This window comes from Rhinoderma darwinii, chromosome 6 (assembly GCF_050947455.1).
Source record: "Rhinoderma darwinii isolate aRhiDar2 chromosome 6, aRhiDar2.hap1, whole genome shotgun sequence".
Lineage (NCBI taxonomy): Eukaryota > Metazoa > Chordata > Amphibia > Anura > Rhinodermatidae > Rhinoderma > Rhinoderma darwinii.
The window spans coordinates 92,651,184-92,672,778 of record NC_134692.1 but is presented as its reverse complement, the minus strand read 5'-3'; the positions used below and the strand labels follow the sequence as shown (position 1 = coordinate 92,672,778).

General features: G+C 42.3%; 1 protein-coding gene across 4 annotated transcripts in view; it reads right to left on the bottom strand.

Moving 5' to 3' along the window:
• Window positions 1-21,595, bottom strand: part of PGAP1 (post-GPI attachment to proteins inositol deacylase 1) — a 734,955-nt gene that overhangs the window by 120,285 nt on the left and 593,075 nt on the right. For all 4 annotated transcript variants that reach the window (XM_075830035.1, XM_075830037.1, XM_075830034.1 and 1 more), the window contains one exon: window positions 20,256-20,453. In XM_075830035.1, coding sequence (XP_075686150.1) covers window positions 20,256-20,453 — 198 coding nt within the window. The remainder of the gene's footprint in view (window positions 1-20,255; window positions 20,454-21,595) is intronic.

Sequence of the window (21,595 nt, the reverse complement as noted above, 5' to 3'; positions counted from 1 at the left end):
CGACGGGCCTCCAGGAGTCAGCTGTTACTACGATCTGATCTAGTGCAAGGTGAGTAGATGTGACATGATTCCTGGCGAGAGACATATTTTAATTCTTACTCAGTGGAAGAATGTAAGTGAGAAGTTGAATTTGGATTGGATTTTAACTGTAGAACAATACAATGTGTAAATGCAATAAGTTAATTGCATGTGACTATTTGGGGCGGCGTCTTTAAACTACGTTATTGTCTATCGTGATGAATTATATGGGCCTTTGTTTGTTTTACAGGTTGTCTATGCATGTCGGAAGAACGAACGATTGTCTGCACGTGAGGAAACCCTCCACTCTCATTGCGTCGCTGTCAGCTGGCATGCTCTGGTATATGCTATGGGTGAGTAAAATACTTTTGCATGTCTATGGAGAGGATGCTTAATGCGATTAATCGTGGCTATGGTGTTGTAACCTGTATGTAAAACAAAAATCCTTGTAGTCACCTAAATGTATAGCCTGTGGTGGAACTATACTTATATTAATGTATTTATATGATTTTGTGATAAATTGATTTGGGGGGGGGGGGCCCTCAGTTTCTATGCGCTGGATCGAAATCTGGAGTGCAGGGAGTGTAGGAAAGAAAAAATATAGGAATTGGAAAGAAAGATGGCTAAAAAAGTCATAATATTGTGTAGATTGCATACAAAAAGCACATGTTATGTATGCAAGACTACTGTTGACTTTATGTACAAATGGAGAGAATATCATTTGTGTGAGACAGTTGCTTCTAACATGGGTTACGACTGTAAGAAAACCAAAGTATGCAATTGGTGCACAGGCTTGAATTAATACTGGAACATGAGTTCTTTCTTGAGATTGAGTCCCTGTGGGAACCTTGTTTTTAATCTGTATATCCAAAAGGCCTCTCGCAGGTGAGTTTTGTGTTTCAAGTCGCCGCCTCTTTTGGGGAGATGGATTTTTTCTATAGCGAAACATCGGAGAGTTTTTATTGTTCGATTATGGTGATGTATGAAATGTTTGGAGGCACTTGAAATGTTTATAATGTTTGGATTTCTTATATAACTGAGGTGTTCGAGGATCCTAATTTTGAGTTTTCGGTTCGTGCAGCCTATATATTTTAGTTGGCATTCTGTGCATTCAATAACGTAGATAACAGACTCAGTGTTACAATTTATGTAATTTTGAATAGTATATGTGTCTGACTGTGTGGAGTCACAGAAGGTTTTTGTAGGATAAGCATATTGGCATACCTTGAAGGGATGCTGTCCACATTTGTAGAACCCTTTGGTTTCCAACCAAGTTGATTTAGTCTCGTGTGACGTGAATAGGGATGGTGAAAGGGTGCTACCTATTGATGGAGCTTTTCTCGCTATTATTCTACATCCTACCTTTAGGATGGACCGCAGGTCAACGTCCTCCATGAGAATAGGTAGGTACCTATATACTAGATGTTTTATTTCCAGGAACTGGTTACTTTGCTGTAGGACCAGTGTCGGTTGGTTGGAGTCCAGCTTATTCGGTTTGTGCTGTTCTAGGAGTTGGGCTCTTGGTTTTTTGGTTATGATATCACGGGCTCTATTGAGGGACCATTGTGGATAGCCTCTGTTTCTCAATCTTGTTGTGATTTGTTCTTGCTCTATGCTAAATTGGTTGGCTGATGTGCAGTTTCTTTTTGCACGGTGGAATTCTCCAACTGGGATGGCTTTAATTGTGTGTTTGGAATGGTTGCTCCTGGCATGCAATATGGAGTTTGCGGAAGTAGGTTTCCGATGCATTTGAGTTGAGATGATTTGGCCTGTTTTTCCCTCTAGTTCTAAGTTTAAAAAGACTATTGACATTTTGTTGTAATTGTAGGTGAACTTGAGATTGTAGGGGTTCTGGTTGAGATACTCAACGAAGTTTGGAATAAAGTCGATGGGTCCCTTCCATATTAGCAGGAGGTCATCGATGTATCTCCCGTACCACTCGATGTTTTTGCCATGCAAGTTGTTGCTAGAAAAAATATGTGATTCCTCCCACCACGCCATCACCAGGTTTGCAATTGATGGGGAGAATTTAGCTCCCATGGAGACGCCTTTCAGTTGGAGGAAATATTTGCTGTCAAATTGGAAGAAGTTGTGCTTCATTAGGAACATCAGTACGTTTAGGATATAAGTTTGGAAATTTCTATCATAGGTACTGTGTGTCTGGAGGTGGCTTTCTAAGGCAGTATAGGCTACATGATGGGGAATAGATGTGTAGAGTGAGACGACATCACAGGTAAGCCAGGTATAATCATCGTTCCAAACTTTATCTTTTAGAGAGGTAAGGACATTTTTTGTATCCTTTAGAAAACCTGGAGTTTGCTGAGCCAGAGGTTGTAACAGAGTGTCGAGCCATTCGGATAATTTTTCTAATATCGATCCTATCCCTGAGACTATGGGTCTCATTGGTGGAGGGTTAATTTGTTTATGGGTTTGCGGTAGAGCATGAATTATGGGAGTGATGGGTTGTTCGACATACAGATAGTTGAACTGTTTCTGATTGATGAAACCCCCTTGAAGGCCTTCATTCAGTAGGCTTTTCATTAAGAATTTTATTTTAACTGTGGGATTTGTGTCAAGTTTTTTATAGGTGTTTTCATCAGATAGCATGTCTATTATTGATTTTTGGTAATCTGATTTGTTCATAATAGCAATTCCTCCGCCTTTGTCTGCCATTTTTATCGTTAGTTCTTTATTGTCCTGCAAGGTCTTTATTGCTTTTTTTAGGCGGGTGGGCATGTTGGGTTCTGGGTGATTGACTTTAAGTCTGTCAGCTAAGTTCTGTAATTCTTGTTCAATGATGAGTTGGAATCGATCCATGGATTCTGTTCGTGAATTCACGGGGTAGAATTTGGGATTAGAAGTTGTGAAGTTGGGAGCCATCATGACTGTTTGCTCAGGACTTTCTGTCTGCAGACTTTCCAAACATGCTAGAGTTCTGTGTTCTTGGAAAGAAAAATTGGACATGAGTTGGTGTTTGTTGTCTTGGGGATCATTGTTGGAATGGCTTGTGGATGCTGTAGTTATGTTGGGGTCTTCTGTTGTGGTGGAGTCTGCATTGAGAAAGTATTTTTTGACGGTCAAATTGCGGATGAATTTGTTTATATCTAATAGTGTGTTGAACAAATTGAAGTTATTGTTAGGGGCGAAGTTGAGGCCCAGAGTGAGGACTTATTCTTGATCTGCCGTAAGAGGAAAGGATGAGAGATTCGTTATGTTGGAGTTTAATAATGTTGAAATTTTCGGGACCGGAGGTGACGGGTTTATTCTTGATAGGGCCGATTTGTGCTTCCTCCCGCCCCTACTTCCTCGTTTTTTGACGATTGTGTGGTGTCTTCTTGTCTATGATAAAGACGGGGATGTATTCCAACATTCTCTTCTTCTGAGAAGCCTTCTGCAGAGTCAGGTTCCGTGGAACTGAAGCTTACTCTGCTGGGTATGTCTCTATATCGTTTGTATTGTTGGTTGCGTTTTTTCAATATAGGTCTGGGTCTGGTGAAATTACGTTCTTTTCTATTCCAATTGTATACTTCGTTGTTCATGTAGTCTCGTGTATCTCGCTGAAACTTTGATTTTTTTGTTTCTGCTATGGAGAGATCTAATTTCTCAATGTAAGAAGACGTACGTATATCGAGTTGTGAGAAGGAGGGTAAATTTGAAAAGACATCTAATTCTTTTTTGATGTCTGCTATTTTAATTTCCAGTTCTGTTAGTTTTTGTTCTTCTTGTCTCGTAATTAAATTCATTAGCTTGATGGAACAGTCAGATAAAGTTTGGTTCCATTCTTTCTGGAAGTCCTCAGTGTATATGAAAGAGGGCATTTTTCTCAAACGTAAGCCCCTCGGAATCATGTTTTGTGAGACGTAATTTTTGAGGGTGGTGAGATCCCACCATAATTTTGCCTGTTGTGCCAGGTGTTTCTCCAAGTTATGGAACAGGTCTTCCAAATCGGGGTTTCTTTCAAAACTTTTTCCGTTGCTGCCAAAAACTTTTGCGGCCAGTTCAGATCTAGTTAACTGAGCTTCGTTAGACATGTTGAGCTTAGTCTTAAGGTATTTATTTGATTATTGTATTTTATTTCTTGTTGCCCATATACATTGGGTGTCTCTCCAAATGTTTGGGAAGCAGTAGGTAAAAGTTATAAAACAATAGGAAGAATTTTTAGCCAGCATATGAAAAATTGAAAATCTTGGTATACATAGATAATTAATTCCCTGTAGACATATTAAGGTGACAGACTTGCATGAAATCTCCTTGTACTGCACACTGATTCAGGGCAAAATGGTTATACACATATGTGAACAGTGAGTTCTTGTTTGTCCTCGATAGGGCATGTGTATTAGGAAGGTGAGCACGTGAGGAAAAGCCGAAGAAACTATACAGAAGATATGTGGAAGAGATCCTCCAGCTCACCTGACACTTGACGTGTGTGTCGTAGTCATCGCACGGGCTCTCGTGTCGGCACACGATAGGTAAAGACAGGCAAAGGCAAGGGGTTGAGTCCAGCGATAGAGAGGATAAAATGGAAACTTATTCCAAGTTTACTAGGTATCGATGTTTAAAAAGGTCCAATGAGTTGGAGTCCTGGTGTGCAGATAGGAGTATATAACGGTCCAGTCTTGGAGCCTACGCGTTTCAGACGTTGTGCACGTCCTTAATCATGGCTGTTTGGTGTTTGGAAACTGGGGCCCTGGTTTTATGTGTATAGGTTCCGGTTATGCAGCTGGCTTACTTGATTGCGTTTCAAAATGCAATGAGTCACTGGAGCGCATGCCAGTGTGTTCAGGTATTCAGCATAGGTGACTAATACGGAATAAACTATTTTCTTGGAGTATTCGTGAGGGGAAGGGAGGAGAAAGCCTGGGGAACAAGAACATGTGTGTTTTTGTCTAATGGCTTTATTTTTGCTGTCGGCAGATGTGGAGACAGTAGTCCAGTGTGTTACGTAATGTTCACAACTTTGTTTACGTTCCAGGTCTCATGTGTGCTGCTGGATCGCCGGATAAGCCAATAAGAAGCAAGAGCACACGACGGGCCTCCAGGAGTCAGCTGTTACTACGATCTGATCTAGTGCAAGGTGAGTAGATGTGACATGATTCCTGGCGAGAGACATATTTTAATTCTTACTCAGTGGAAGAATGTAAGTGAGAAGTTGAATTTGGATTGGATTTTAACTGTAGAACAATACAATGTGTAAATGCAATAAGTTAATGGCATGTGACTATTTGGGGCGGCGTCTTTAAACTACGTTATTGTCTAACAATCTGAATGCATCATATGTCCTAGGGGGAGCTATACTGTGGGAGTCACTTGTTGAGAAGGATCTGGGTGTACTTGTACATCATAAACTAAATAAGAGCATGCAAAGTCAATAAGCTGCTTCAAAGGCCAGCAAGATATTGTCGTGTATTAAAAGAGGCATGGACTCGCGGGACAGGGATATAATATTACCACTTTACAAAGTATTAATGAGGCCTCATCTAGAATATGCAGTTCAAGTCTGGGCTCCAGTTCATAGAAAGGATGCCCTGGAGTTGGAAAAAATAAAAAAGAGCAGTGAAGCTAATAAGGGGCATGGAGAATCTAAGTTATCAGGAAGGATTCAAATAATTAAACCTATTTAGCCTTGAAAAGAGACGACTAAGGGGGGACATGATTAACTTATATAAATATATGAATGGCACAAACAAAAAATATGGTGAAATCCCGTTCCATGTAAAACCTCCTCAAAAAACAAGGGGACACTCCCTCCGTCTGGAGAAATAAAGGATCAATCTGCGGAGGCGACAAGCCTTCGTTACTGTGAAAACTGTGAATCTGTGGAATAGTCTATCACAGGAGCTGGTCACCGTAGCTACAGTAGATGGCTTTAAAAAAGGCTTAGATAATTTCCTAGAACAAAAAAATATTAGCTCTTATGTGCAGAAATTTTTCCCTTACCATTCCCATTCCTTGGTTGATCTTGATGGATATGTGTCTTTTTTTAACTGTACTATGTAACTATGATATGTCTTTTGAATGGAGATATAAAAATATTTGCATCAATTAAGGGAGAGACTTCTGTTACCAATACATACTCTAGTAGCAAGGGATCAAGTCGGCTTCCTTTCCAGCAAGGTCCCTTAGCTTGTCTAAGCTGGCATCATCATGTAAGGCGGCCTGGAACTCTTGGCTCTGGGTGGCTAGGAGGGAAGTAAAAGCGACAGTCTCGCTGGGCTCCTCTGTGACACTTTCTTGGCTGTTAGCTGGCAGACAGATCTCTAAGTTATGGCTATTCTGACTGCGGGTCACAGCTGATATGTAAGTCTGCTTCTGGTTAACTAGGGTCTGGGGGTCACTCTGAGTATATAACATATTACAGTTCTCAGGACATATCGCTAGAGCATCACTGGTTACATGACTATTACCGATTACCTTAGCAGCATCACCCAATAGTTTGGAATTACAGGGTTCCACATGGTCACTTAGTACATTAACATCAATAGACAGTTCTACATGGCAGGGTTCAGAGAGATCAAGAGGGGAACATATTACCTTATCATCAACATTACACATTTCAACAGAGGTTGGGGGGTCATCAGCAACATCTGAAGCAACATACTGAGATACTAACCGTTACCGGGTCAGTACCTAATAAGACATTCGTTGGAATATTTTTCAGACACTCCCACTTCTTTTAACACCCTCCATGCACCCCAATCAAGGTACACCCATGGGCAAAGCGGGTTTGGCTCTCCCAATCCCTGTGAAAGTCAGGGTCTTTCCAGGAATGTCCTCCGAAGACACACGTTCGGGACGGTCCAGAGTCATCTCAGGGCCGGTGTCTCTCAGCCCCACAGTGACGGTATTGCCCACAGTAACCGACTGTAGATTGTCACTGTGTTTCCCCTCAATCCTACACACACACAAAACAGCTGGAGAGGAACCAGGTGGCTTGGGCACGGGGCATTCTTCTTTTTCTCAGGGCAGGTAGTGCTGAGGTGGCCCAATTTGTTACACACAAAACACCTGCGGGAATCAAATGCAGGCCTTGAGGGGGGAACAGGGCCAGGACCCCCTAAGGGTTGGTTGGGAACAGAAAATGTGTTTGTAGTTGGCTTACCCCCTTTCCATTTGGCAAAAGAAGGTTTCCGCACTGCTGGTTCCCGGTTGGCAACATAGGAATCCACGATGTGCGCTGCCTGGGCTGCATCCTTGGGCTCCCGGTCCAATCTAAACTGTCGCACTTCCACAGGACAAATGTGCAAAAATTGATCTTTAATAATCGGATCCTCCAGGCCCTCAAAGGTAGTGATGGAAAACCCTCGGATCCACTGCTGGAGGTTGTTTCTCAGACCATCTACCACATCAGAGTAGCTGTCGTTAGATCCACGTTGTAAAGTCCGGAATCTTTTGCGATACACCTCTGGGGTGAGGTTATATTTCCGCATCAAAGCTTTTTTAATGGCATCATAATCCCCATCCTGGTCTAGGGGAAGAGCTGCAAACACTTCCAAGGCTTTGCCTCTTAACCCTGTGGTTAGGTACCTGGCCCATCGCTCACTGGGTAACTGGTACTGTCTGCAAGTCTTTTCAAATCCTCTTAGGAAAGTGTCTAGGTCCCCATCCTTTTCCATAACAGGAAAGTGCTCCAGACGATGTTTAAAGGGAATGTGTCGCTAGAATTTTTTTTTTTTTCAGTTAAACAGTTAGTATTTATATTTTTTCTTTATTAAAGATTTTTATTTTGAAAATATACAAAACATAACAGCATACACATAGTTTTATAAATGTGCAAAATTCACACGCAGTGCAATATAACCACTTCAATATCGCATAAAATACACAAAGACATAGAAACAACAGTAGGAGGTAACCTCCTAATCAGTAAGCAAAAACTAAATAAGAATGCAATGAGAATAACAATACCCTAAGTGCAGCAAAGATAGTGCATTATTTAGGGAAGCCAGTCCCCACAGTTGGATAAAAATTATCGCATACAAGTGCACATTATACGTCAGACTAACACAGACACAAGACAACAAGGGGAAACACATACAGACCTAGCACGCAAAAGGTAGGCTTATATAGGTGTTCAAAAGAGGCCATCCAGCCAGAGAGGTAGATCATTACCACCCCGGAATCCAGACCACACTGCCCAAGTGCGGACAAAGAGCTCAGCTTTACCCTCATCAGCAGACATCAACTCCTCCATCCTCATAATTCCGTTCACCTCCGTCACCCATTCCTTCCTTCGAACCCGGGCCGTAGGCCCATGATATAATGCCATAATCCTATCCACCATAGTGGCGCTAAGGCCAACCTGTGTCAGGACACTGCGGAGAAACACCCAATGTACCCTGTCAAAGGCTTTTTCAGCATCGACCGAGAGTAAACACATCGGTATCTTATGGGATTGGCAGTATGATGTTAAAAGGAGGGTCTTGTTAGTGTTGTCCCGCGCTTCCCTACCACGCACAAACCCCACCTGGTCATCTGTGACCAGATCGTGTAAGAGAGGCGAGAGTCGAGAGGCCAGCAACTTCGCAAAAATCTAAACGTCTACATTTATCAATGATATTGGTCGGAAATTTGCGCACGACGTTGGATCCTTGCCCGGTTTTGGTAAAAGGGTAATATGAGCCTCAAGGGACTGAGGTGCAAAGGGACACGAGGAAGACACAGAATTAAAAACTTTCGTCAAGAATGGAGCCAATTGATCCTTAAATGTCTTGTAGAATTTATTATTAAACCCATCGGGTCCCGGACTTTTGCCCAAGGGGGAGTCTCCAATAGCGCGCTCCACTTCCGTTTCCCAAAAATCTTCCTCAAGTCCCAAGGCCTCCCCGTCCCCCAATGACGGCAATGCAGTGTCGTGCACATACCGGTCTATTTTATCCCGCAACGCATCCGCCTGCATATCCTGAAAATGGCCTTTAAGATTATATAATGCCGAGTAATACTGTCTGAAGCAATCAGTGATGCCCACCGGATCATGAACCTCACCGCCCGAGAGAGAAGTAATTTTAGGGATATACGACGCCTGGGTGCGAGGATGTAGTATCCGTGCCAGAGACCTGCCACATTTGTCTGCAAATTCGTACGAATGTTTTCGCATCCGGTCCCTGAATCGAGCGTGTGACTGGTCTATCAGAGAAAGCAAGGATTCTCTCGCTGTAGTAAGTTCCGCAAATATCTGTGAGTAAAGCACACGCTTATGACGGGATTCAAGGTCCCGTATCTGAGCAAGGAGCCGCGCAATGGCTACCCATTTTTCCCACTTCAAACGAGCCCCATGTTGGATCAGGACTCCCCTTACTACACACTTTAGCGCCTCCCACTGTAATGGTAATGGGGTGGTGTCATGTGTATGTACCTCAAAAAAACGGTTAGCGAGTCCTTAAGGGCTGACACACACACTGAGTCACGCAATAAATTATCGTTACGTTTCCAATATTGGAAATTGGGTACCGAACTAGGAAACGTGAGTGTCAGAAATACAGGGGCATGATCCGACCAAACCATAGGGCCCTATGGCGTCCAGCCTACTGTACATATTGTGTAGCGGGGAGAAGTAAGTATATTCTCTTACCTGAGGATGCAGAATCCTCCACACGTCAATCAATTGCATGGAATGCATCACCGTTTTCAAGGTTCCCAAGTGGGACTTCGGAACCGCAGACCTGCCCGAGGAGGTGTCAAGCCTGGAATCGAACGTCAGGTTAAAATCACCGCCCACAATCAAAACTCCCTCCATGAACTCCTCCAATTTCCACAAATACCCGCAGCAGACTCGCGCCTGATCCTGATTGGGGAGGTACACATTAGCCAAGGTGAACAGCTTATTCCGAATGGACAGTTTAAGAAACACATACCGGCCACCCGGGTCAACCAGGACGTCTACCAGTTTATGAGAGAGTGATTTGTGAATACATATACTAGCGCCCTTGGACTTGGATTCCGGGTTGGCACTGTGGAACCAGACTGGATAATAACGATTTGTACACTGTGGAGTGTGGCCCACCTGAAAATGAGTCTCCTGTAAAAACAGAATATTTACACGCTCTTTGTGCATGTTGTACAATATCTGCGAGCGTTTTTCCGGGACATTAAGCCCATTAGCATTAAAGGTACAGACTTTCAACTGTGCCATCTCCAAAGCACGTAGGTCTAGCAAGTCAAGAAATGTGCTACCACAATGAAGAGAAGGACAAGACAGACAAGGAAGGGAGACACGACAACAAGGACAAACAAGCGGGTGAAACAAGCACCCACTCCTTGATCTAATCAAGGAGAAACAATCCAATATACACCGGATATAACCAGTGAGACCCTAAGAGGAGAAGTGTCAGGACAAGGTCTAGCCAGCGCCCCGCACCCCCCAACCCAGCAATTTTTATATAGCAAATAACGATATAACAGAATAGAAAGGAAAACCAAGGCACTTAGTGTGATACCTAAAAATAATTAAATAAGAATATACATTGTTAGTAGGGCCCTAAAGAAACCCCAGCAGAGAACACCCCTGAATAAATTCATTGTCAGCATAAATGTACACACAGGTTAGCAATAAAGAAAAATAATAAAAATAAACATTCACGATTGTGGCGTATTAACAGCAATCAACCGACAACATTAGCCACCAGGTCTCCAACAGCAATCCCCTAAAACATAATGCAGACCCACACAGCAATGACCACATGAAACTCCGAATATAATTGCCACAGCTGATGAACACAATAACCATTGTAATTAGGCTCCGACAGCAGGCTGCAATTAGGAGACATTAAAAGGGCATCACATCGGCTCCGCATGACGACCATCATGACGCCTCATAGGAGAAGCAGGAGAACGACCTTGCCTGCGTGAACGTGGACGCTGCGGCTGGATGGGAACATAAGGCCAATCAGGGAGAGAGACTCTAGGCAAACGGAGAGCAGCGCAGAAATCCGGAATATCCCCCGGGTCACTAACACTCAGCAGTGCCCCGTCCCTGCGAACCTGCAACTGAAAGGGGTGACCCCAGGAATAGGAGATCTCATGTTCTCTCAAGACATCCAGCAAAGGACGTAGCACTCGGCGCTTGTCCAGAGTCATCCTGGACAAATCAGACAGCAGCTGGATCTTGACTCCCTGTAATAAAACCTTGCCTTTATCCCGTGCCTTCCTCATAATCTGCTCCTTAAGAGAAAAGAAATGGACACGGCATAGCACATCTCTAGGCCTATCAGGATCCGGGTTACGCGGGCCTAGAGTCCTGTGAGCTCTATCCAGCTCCAGAGGATCAGTAGCAGGGCGCCCGAGTAATGAATTAAACAGAGACTGTAGAGCAAGAATGAGTTGACCCGGAGAGATATCTTCAGGGATGCCCCGAAGCCGAATATTATTACGGCGATTCCGATTCTCATGATCCTCAGCAAGGTTAAATAATGCGTGAATCTTATGAGAGTGTTGATCCAATCGGTCGGCATGAGAAACTTGTTGCTGTGTAATACCGGAAACATCGCTTTCCATCCGCTGTACTTGATCGGACAATTGAGATAAATTGGTAGTAAGAGATTGTATCTCTGATTAATACGTCGTCTCAAGACGGTTTACATAACGTTCCATGTCCTGTTTAGTGGGCAATGCTGATAACGGTCTTCTCAGGCCATGTAAATCATCCCCTAGGACAGCAGAACCACATATATGAGAGGAGGGATGAACAGCCATATCTCTGGGAGAGGTAGAAGGCGACATTGCAGGCCCCAGCACATGAGGGGAGGATAAGGGAGAAACCCGGCCGCCATGACAGGCACCACGTGGCGAGCAGTCCCGCGCGGGCAGCGCCATCTCAGCCCCAGAAGAGCACGGCGCAATCCCATCCAGCAGGGAGGGAAACTGCCCCTGAGAGCCCGATATCGAGGGGAAGGTACTAGCGGTACCTGATGTAGCAGCGCCGGCCGCAGATGATAGCCCCTCTGGAAGCAAAGTCCCGGCGCCATCTCGCCTCCCCTCCAACGGCGCCATCTTAGATGATGTTCCAGCTGCAGCGTCCGTCAGAAATCTCTGGATGGAGCTGGCTGAAGACATCTGCCGTGTACAGTAAGGAGTCCCCGTGGAGGCCTTGGATTTCCTGACCATCAGGGTGATAAAATAATGCTTATTAATGTGCTTATGATCGGGTTAGGGAAGTGCAGGAACGGAGCTCTCAAGCAGCACGTCTGGTCAGCGCCATGTCCAAGCCACGCCCCTCAAACAGTTAGTATTTAAGTGATTAAACATTGTTTTAATTTTTTCACAAGTCAGGAAATATTATAAATTAGATTCTAATTTATAACATCTCCATGTGCTGGTTACTAGAGGGAGCAATTCTCAAAATTGCAGCATTGCAATGTGGTAAAGCAACCTCATTGCTTTATGCTGCAAATTTGGTGTAGACAGACACGCTCTAGTGAGCTCACACAATCCACCCTTCCTTATACTGGCTAGTGCCAGGAGGAGGTGGTTGAATCTTCTAATCCTAGTACACTGCGCATTTGCTCAGAAAATGGCGGCACACAGTGTAGGAGGATTAGATACAGTGGTAATCAGACAGTATAACACGAACATAATACACACATCACATACACAAATATAACTTAACCGCTCCTGCCGCCGCTGCTGCCTCCGATCCTACTCCTCCCGTCTTCGCTGCCTGGAACATATGTCTGGAAGCCACGACCGGAATTAGTCATCTTACTGTCCGGCTGTGGCTTCCGGTCCACATGAAAATGGCGCCGGATGACGCTCTGCCGGAAACCTTCCTTTTGGACTGTGTGGGAGCAGCGCATGCGCCGTTCCCACACAGACGGCGTACACTATAGTGAATGGAACGGCTCCCGTACACATTCTCTATAAGGATGTATGTGCCGTATTCCATCTCTGTATGTGTCGTTAATCGACACATACAGAGATGAAAAAAAAATGGCAGCCTCCATAGTGAAGTAAAAGTAAGAAAAAAGTAAAACACAAAAACACAAATAAATAAAATTTATTTTACTAACATACTAAAAGCAAATTTATATAAAAAAAAAAAATTCGCGACACCTTCTCTTTAAATGTGGTTGTTGTATCCCTGGACTTTTGGTTCTGTGGTGTAGAAGTCCGCAATTGGCGTCGTGCTAACTCCAGGTGGTGCTCTCGCTTTGCCTGGCTCTCGATCTGCCTGACTCTCTGCAAACTCTAGCTCTGCTTGGCGTTCTTGTATACGAATTTGGGGGTCACACTCATTCATCTGTTGAAGAAAAAGTGGTACACAAGAGTCCATTCCACTCCGAAAACTGCTGCTGCTGGTACTCTCTGGGTCAGCCAGTTCCGGAGCCATATCCATCGCTTGATCCCCATGTGCTGTATAGGTCCCTGGCTCAGGTACCACACGGCGTTGGTGCTTGGCATTATCCTCTACCAAAGCCCGGATCAGCATTTCTTTTGTTTTGTCAGTCCCATCCAGACCTCTCTGCTCACAAAGGCTGATCAAAACTGCTTTGTCTTGCTTCTTGTAAGTAGCTGCCATCTTAGCAGTTACTTGCCAAATAAAAATAGAAAAGAAAAATAAGAAGGGAGGGGAACTGTATGGCTATGTTCACACGGAGTATTTTGGGGGAGGAATATCTGCCTCAAAATTCCGTTTGGAACTTTGAGGCAGATATTCCTCTCCCTGCACGCCGATTTTCGCGCCGTTTTTCGCCCGCGGCCATTGAGCGCCGCGGGCATAAAACAGCGAGAAATACGCTTTCTCCTGCCTCCCATTGAAGTCAATGGGAGCTCAGAGGCGGAAGCGCCCGAAGATAGGGCATGTCGCTTCTTTTTCCCGCGAGGCAGTTTTACTGCTCGCGGGAAAAAGACGCCGACGCCTCCCATTGAAATCAATGGGAGGCGTTCTTGGCCCGTTTTTGCCGAGTTTTGCGACGCGGTTTCCGCGTCAAAAAACTCGGCAAAATACTCCGTGTGAACATAGCCTATGCAAGTATGTCTTAATTAATAAATAATAAATAAGCACCGAGTTTGTCCTTGTAAACCGGTGTGCTCCTCGCAAGGATTCTGCCAGTCCTTAAGTGCAAAGATTAATTACTTAATCCATGCACTTAATGCTCTAATAAAAAATAAAACTATCCCACCGCTGTCACCACTCTGTCACGAACACCACTCCCGGCACACGTGACTTGGATGCTACTGTAAAGGGGAACTCCGCTTGTTCACTCTCACTATTGCACACACCTATCACAACAGGCTAACAATGAGTTAAAGAGGTTCTGTCACCACATTATAAGTGCCCTATCTCCTACATAAGGAGATCGGCGCTATAATGTAGGTGACAGCAGTGCTTTTCATTTAAAAAAACGATCTGTTTTCACCACTTTATTAGCGATTTTAGATTTATGCTAATGAGTTGCTTAATGCCCAAGTGGGCGTGGTTTTACTTCAGACCAAGTGGGCGTTGTACAGAGGAGTGTATGACGCTGACCAATCAGCGTCATGCACTCCTCTCCATTCATTTAGTCAGCGCATAGGGATCCTTTTAGATCACTATTTGCTGGCTTATACTAACACATTAACAATACTGAAGTGTTTAGACAGTGAATAGGCATTCCACGGGATGTCTATTCACAATCTCTGCACTTCGTTACTGTTTCTGTGGTAGTTACAGCAGAGCAAGCGTAATTTCGAAAGATTACGCTGTAGATGACAGGTTACGACGATATTACGCTTTGCTCTGCTGTAACTACCACAGAAACAGTAACGAAGTGCAGAGATTGTGAATAGACATCCCGTGGAATGTCTATTCACTTCAGTATCGTTAATGTGTTAGTATAAGACAGCACATAGCGATCTAAAAGGATCCCTATGCGCTGACTAAATGAATGGAGAGGAGTGCATGACGCTGATTGGTCAGCGTCATACACTCCTCTGTACAACGCCCACTTGGTCTGAAGTAAAAACACGCACACTTGGGTATTAAGCAACTCATTAGCATAAATCTAAAATCGCTAATAAAGTGGTGAAAACAGATCGTTTTCTTTTAAAATAAAAAGCACTGCTGTCACCTACATTATAGCGCCGATCTCCTTATGTAGGAGATAGGGCACTTATAATGTGGTGATAGAGCCTCTTTAAAGCGCACCCCAAAACCAGTTCACCCATCCACACAAAACGCTGCCACCACTTGCCGTATTAGGCCGACAAGAGCCTACTCCTAGTAACGCACACGTTCACACAGGCACACACTGAATTTAAATAGCATTCAACAGGTTATGCTTTTCCTCTTCGAAGTTGAGGGTAGGTTTAGAGAAGCAAGGAACAAACGTATTAATTTTAAAGTTTAATATACGAAAGTACAGTGCTTACAAAAAGGTTACAAAAATGATTTAATAAAATGACATACATATAAGCAAAACAATTACAAAATAAAAGGAATAATGCAAAGAATAACAGACCTCTCACGTATTTGATAGGTTAGAGATCCCACTGAGGAGAACAGCTTGACAGAGCAGCAATGTGGTCGCATCTCCTGTGGTCTGGCACTGTGTATTTCTTGGTATGCCACTATAAAGGGTCCAGACAAGACCCCTCACCCCTCCTCCTGGTCAGGTGGAAGGAGGATGGCCAATTACATGCAAAACAGGGAAAGTTGCCGGACACAATTCTAAATTGGTCATAACTCCTTATATGAATCTCATAGCGAGATACTATGTCTGACAAGCATATATTTACCAACCTTGGTATACCAAACATGACAATGGAATATTAATAATTGTAACCAACATTCTGTTCTGGGGCTTCTCATGCCTGAGAATCCCCGTGCTTGATACCCAAGGAGCGTCTGAGTTCCTGGATCATATACACCTAGCTGGGTTATATACAAGATGAATTATTACAGGGGGGCTTTGAAGGATTATATTTATTTTGTCCCATACAGCCATTTCTGTAGACATGTGGGTACTGGAGTCTCGCTGTCTGGCTTCCAAAGTATTGATTATATTAGCACCCAGGTGTCATGGGAGCCCCACAGAGACAAAGTTGGTCCTTGTGTTGACATGCAAACTAATTTGATTATGTACATCCTGATTATATCCCCCAGTCAGGGAGATTTACCTGATGCATGGGCTTTAAAACATAACTAATGACACCTCTCCCTTTTATAGCTGGCATGGGAGATTGATTAACAACGTGAAAATTAAGAATATTGCATTCCCCAAAGACTGGTTTATCACAGTATCTAATTCAGGATTTATGGCCAAAGAATTCAAGATCTCAAACAGAATAAGACAGGAATGACCCCTTTCCCTGTTGATTTTTAACCTTATACTTGAGCCTCGTGCTCAAACAAGAAGACAAAATGTGGAGATACATGGGATTAATAGTGGAACATCAGAGTTTAAAGTGGGTCTCTATAAAGATGATATTATTCTAACTTGCGCAGACCTTGAAGGCTCTTTTAGAGAACTAAGGGAAGCTATACATTAATTTCTGCACGTTTCCTACTATAAATTAAATGAGAACAAATGCCAAGTTTTAGGAATAAATTGCCCAGGTGAGCTTAAAAATTGTCTGAAAAATAAATATAATTCTTTATGGTCAGATAAGAGATTTATTTACTTGGGCATTTTCATTTCATACTCAGTGAAAGCTACTATAAAACATAACATAACCAAGCCAAAAAATAAGATTTTAGAGGAATTAACTAAATATAAGGGAGTTGGCTTCTCATGGGCAGCAAGAGCTAATATAATTAGGATGAATATATCCACCCCTAATACTAAATGCATTTAGATGTATTCCGATATTGTTTTCTAAACCTTTAACTATAGAACTAAATTCACAACTCCTCAAATTTATTTAGGGATATAAACGGGTGAGAATTTTGAATCGCGTTATGTTTAGCCAAATGAATAGAGGAGGTATGGGGGTACCAGATATATAGGCTTATCAAATAGCGGCATTACTGGAACCACTAAAATTCGATTGGCTTAGATATACTGATGAACCATGGGTTCAGATTGAATGGATGCAGCTGAAAAAAATCTCACTTAAAGGGATGCTATTATACCACTGGATGGATAAAACTAATAAGATTGAGACTGGTCTAGAAACAACTAAGACAGCTTTAAAAATTTGGAATAAGTATGCACTAAAAGAGATGGGCTTAAAGGAACAGTGTCACCAATTTTTTTTTTTCATGTCAGTTTTATGTTAGTGTTTTATTAAAAACGTTTTTATTTATTTGTGTGTTTGTGTGTTACTTTTTTCTATTTTTTCACTTTTTCTTCCCTATGGGGGCTGCCATTTTTTTTCCATTTCTGTATGTGTCGATTAACGACACATACAGACATGGAATACGGCAGCCACAGTCCCATAGGGACTGCGAACGGGGCCCGTCCCATCCACTTCTGTGTACGCCGTCTGTGTGGGAACGGCGCATGCGCCGCTCCCACACAGTCCAATTTGAAATGCGCGCCGTCCGGTGCCATTTTCCTGTGGACCGGAAGTCACGGCCGGACAGTAAGATTACTACTTCCGGTCGCGGCTTCCGGACTTGTGCACTTGGACCAGCGGCAGCAGACGGAGCGGACGGGCCGGAGGGAGCCGCGGCGGCAGGAGCAGGTAAGAGATTTCTATGTATGTTCGTGTGTGTTTACTACTGTATGTAAACCTACTACACTGTGTGTTAGCTCAAAAAATGGCGACACACAGTGTAGGAGGTTAGACCGTTCAGTGACCAGCACTGGGAAATATTATAAATTAGAATCTAATTTATAATATTTCCTGACTCGTGAAAAAAATAAAAAAAATTTGAACAATGTTTAATCACCTACACACTAAATGTTTAACTAAAAAAAAAAATACATGTTTTGCTGGCAACACATTCCCTTTAAATATCTAACTGAGTGACATTCAATTGAACCACTTAAAGGAAGCTCTATCTGATTTAAATTTTCTGCATATGAGGGAAGTAGACTTAAGACATTTGTGGAATTGAAAGCATATAACCTAACAAACTCACAGTCCTTTTATAATCAGAGACTTAAAGGGAATGTGTTGCCAGCAAAACAAGTTTTGTTTTTTTTAGTTAAACAATTAGTGTATAGGTGATTAAACATTGTTCTAATTTTTATTTTTTTTCACGAGTCAGGAAATATTATAAATTGGATTCAATTGGATTCTAATTTATAATATTTCCCATTGCTGGTCACTAGATGGAGCCATTCCCAAAATTGCAGCATTGCATGTGGTAAAGCAACCACATTGCTTTATGCTGCAAAATTGGGTAAAAAGCCCTCGCTCTAGTGAGCTCTCAGCATCCCCCCTCCTTTATCCTGGCTAGTGCCGGGAGAAACGAGGGGTTTGAACGGTCTAACCTCCTACACTGTGTGTCGCCATTTTTTGAGCTAACACACAGTGTAGAAGGTTTACATACAGTAGTAAACACACACTGAAACACAAACATACATAGAAATCCCTTACCTGCTCCAGTCGCCACCGCTCCCTCCGGTCCGTCCGCTCCGTCTGCTGCAGCTGCTCCATGTGCACAAGTCCGGAAGCCGCGACCGGAAGTAGTAATCTTACTGTCCGGCCGCGACTTCCGGTCCACAGAAAAATGGCGCCGGACGGCGCATGCGCCGTTCCCACACAGCGGCGTACATGTTAGTGGATGGAACGGGCCCCGTTCGCAGTCCCTATGGGACTGGAGCTGCCGTATTCCATGTCTGTATGTGTCGTTAATCGACACATACAGAAATGGAAAAAAAAATGGCAGCCCCATAGGGAAGAAAAAGTGTAAAAATAAGAAAAAGTAACAAACAAACACACAAATTAATCCAAACGTTTTTAATAAAGCACTAACATCTTTAACATATAAAAAAAAAAATTGTGGTGACACTGTTCCTTTAACACCTTTTTAAAGGGGTCTGGGAAAATAGGTCCAACAGGCTGCACGCTTCATGGGAATAGAGGATACCTTCACTCGGGTCAGAAAATTAAAGGAGGTATTTTGTTTTTTTTATAGAGATATCAATTCCAGAGTCCACCTATATGCTGAGCTGGAAAAATTAGTGTAATAATAGCTATCCATTGAGAACTTAGCATCAAGCAATAAAACAATGAAACAAATACTCTCTCTCTGTATTAATCATATAGAAGCTACAAAAAAGACACAACCAAGGTGGCATTTGTCACAGTTGAAACAAAAAAAAATGTATCTAAATTATTTGGGCATGTGCTGGATAAAATGCAAAGTAAAAGCAAATTGAAAACATATGTGGTGGGATTGCCCCAAAAGTGTAAATTTCTCGAAAGAGGTTTTCAATCTTATATCTCAAATTTGTAGGCAAGTTATATCTCCATCACCTGAGTTGGGGATTTTAAATATATCTTCTGAAAATATCCCTCCAGAGTGTAGATGGATCCTAATTGCAGGAAGATCATTAATAGCTTTAAATTAGAAAGGAGGGAAATATATGACTATTCAGATGGTAATTGCCAAAGTGAATCGGTGCTATACCTATGAGGTGTACTTAGCAGATAGCAGAATACTAGATTTTCAACAAGCTTCTATAAAATGGTCTAGATGGCTATTCCTGATGGACTCACACTCTGACACAGCAAATAGCTGATATTTATATTTTTCTATATAATTATTATGTTTGTTGTCGTCCCCCTTTTTGTAGGGGGGGTCGTATTTTGGTCTAGAGGAAATATTTGACAGCATTTTTATGCTGCTGTAATGTATTCAACAGTACCCATAGAAACTTCAGCTTACCCCGCAAAATAATAAGACCTCACACCTCTCTATCAACAGAAAAATAAAAAAGTAATGGCTCTCACAATATGGTGACACAAAACAACATTTTATTTTTAACAATTCGTTTTTTGTTTGTAAAAGTAGTGAAGCATAAAAAATATATATACAAATTTGGTATCACTGTAATCATAACTCACAGAATAAAGTTAACATGTAGTAATTACCGCACAGTGAATGCCGTAAAAACAAGACACAAAAAACTGGAGTAATCTGTTTGTTTCCCAATCCACCCCACAAATAATTTTTTCCAGTTTCCGAGTACATTATATGGTACAATAAATGATACAGTGAAAATCTATAACTTGTCCTGCAAAAAACGAGACCTCAAACGGCTATAATCGACAGAAAAATTTAATGTGGGGAGGAAAAAGCAAAAATGAAAATCCAAAAAATGGCTGCAGGGGGAAGGGGTTAAATAACATAAAGCAAACATATATCTAACCTTTTCAAATTGTTCCACATTCTTGATAATATTCCGATTGTTGACTTGAACAACATTCCACTCCAGTATGCTATTCCAGTTCCAAACATGAAGAGGAATAAAGATCCCAGTGGAAACAGTAGGTTAATTGAATATAACTCTGATAAATCAAGATGTGGAAGTAAAAAGCTATCCCAGGTATCTCTGAACCAGTCATAACTGAATAAAAAGGAAAACAATTAGTGTCGCTACACAAGACACAAACAGCTTGTTGATATTTCCAACATAATATTTAGCCTGTTCATCAAAAATATATAGAAACATAGGAGATTTATCAAAACTGGTACAAAGGAAAAGTGGAACAGCTGCCCATAACAACCATTCAGATTACTTCTTTGGTTTTCAAAAAGTTCTCAAGAAATTAGATCTGAAATTTGATCAGTTGCTATGCTCTTTCCTTATGCCACGGTTTTGAAAATAATCTCCATCATGTGTATTTGATGAAGGGGCTTTTCCAAACTCCCAAAAAAATTATACTGAAACCTTGAATAAAAAGTAGCATATGTAGCCTAAAGTAGCCTCTAATCAGTACTGTAGTCACTGTATGATCTGCAGCGAGATGATGGGTGGTATGATTTTTTTTTTGTGAAACAGCATCTCCCAGCATATCCTTACCATTGTTTGGGCCATGCTGGGATCTGTAGTTTTACGCCGTACAAACCCATATGGCAGGGGTTGCACTAGATTGAGCTGTATTTTTTCTGGTGTTGTATATGTACTGAGCTTGGTTCTGGTACTGTATATATGTACTGAGCTTGGTTCTGGGGCTGTAGTCATGCATTGAGCTTGGTTCTGGTGCTTTATATATGTACTGAGCTTGGTTCTGGGGATGTATATATGTACTGAGCTTGGTTTTGGTGCTGTATTTATGTACTGAGCTTGGTTGTGTGGCTGTATTTATGTACTGATCTTGGTTCTAAAATATTATATATAATTACTGACTTGCTTCTGGTATTGTATATATGTACTGAGCTTGGTGCTAGTGCTGTATTTATTTACTGAGGTTGATTCTGGTGCTGTATATATGTACTGAGCTTGGCTCTCGTGCCACACACACACACACACACACACACACACACACACACACACACACACACACACACACACACACATATATGTGTATGTATGTATGTATGTATGTATGTATGAGCTTGGTTGTGGTACTGTATATATGTCAGAGCTTGGTTCTAGTGCTGTATTTATGTACTGAGCTTGGTTGTGCTACTGTATATATGTATGAGCTTGGTTCTGGAGCTGTAATTATATAGGATATATTTATAATAACAAAATTGCAGGGCAGA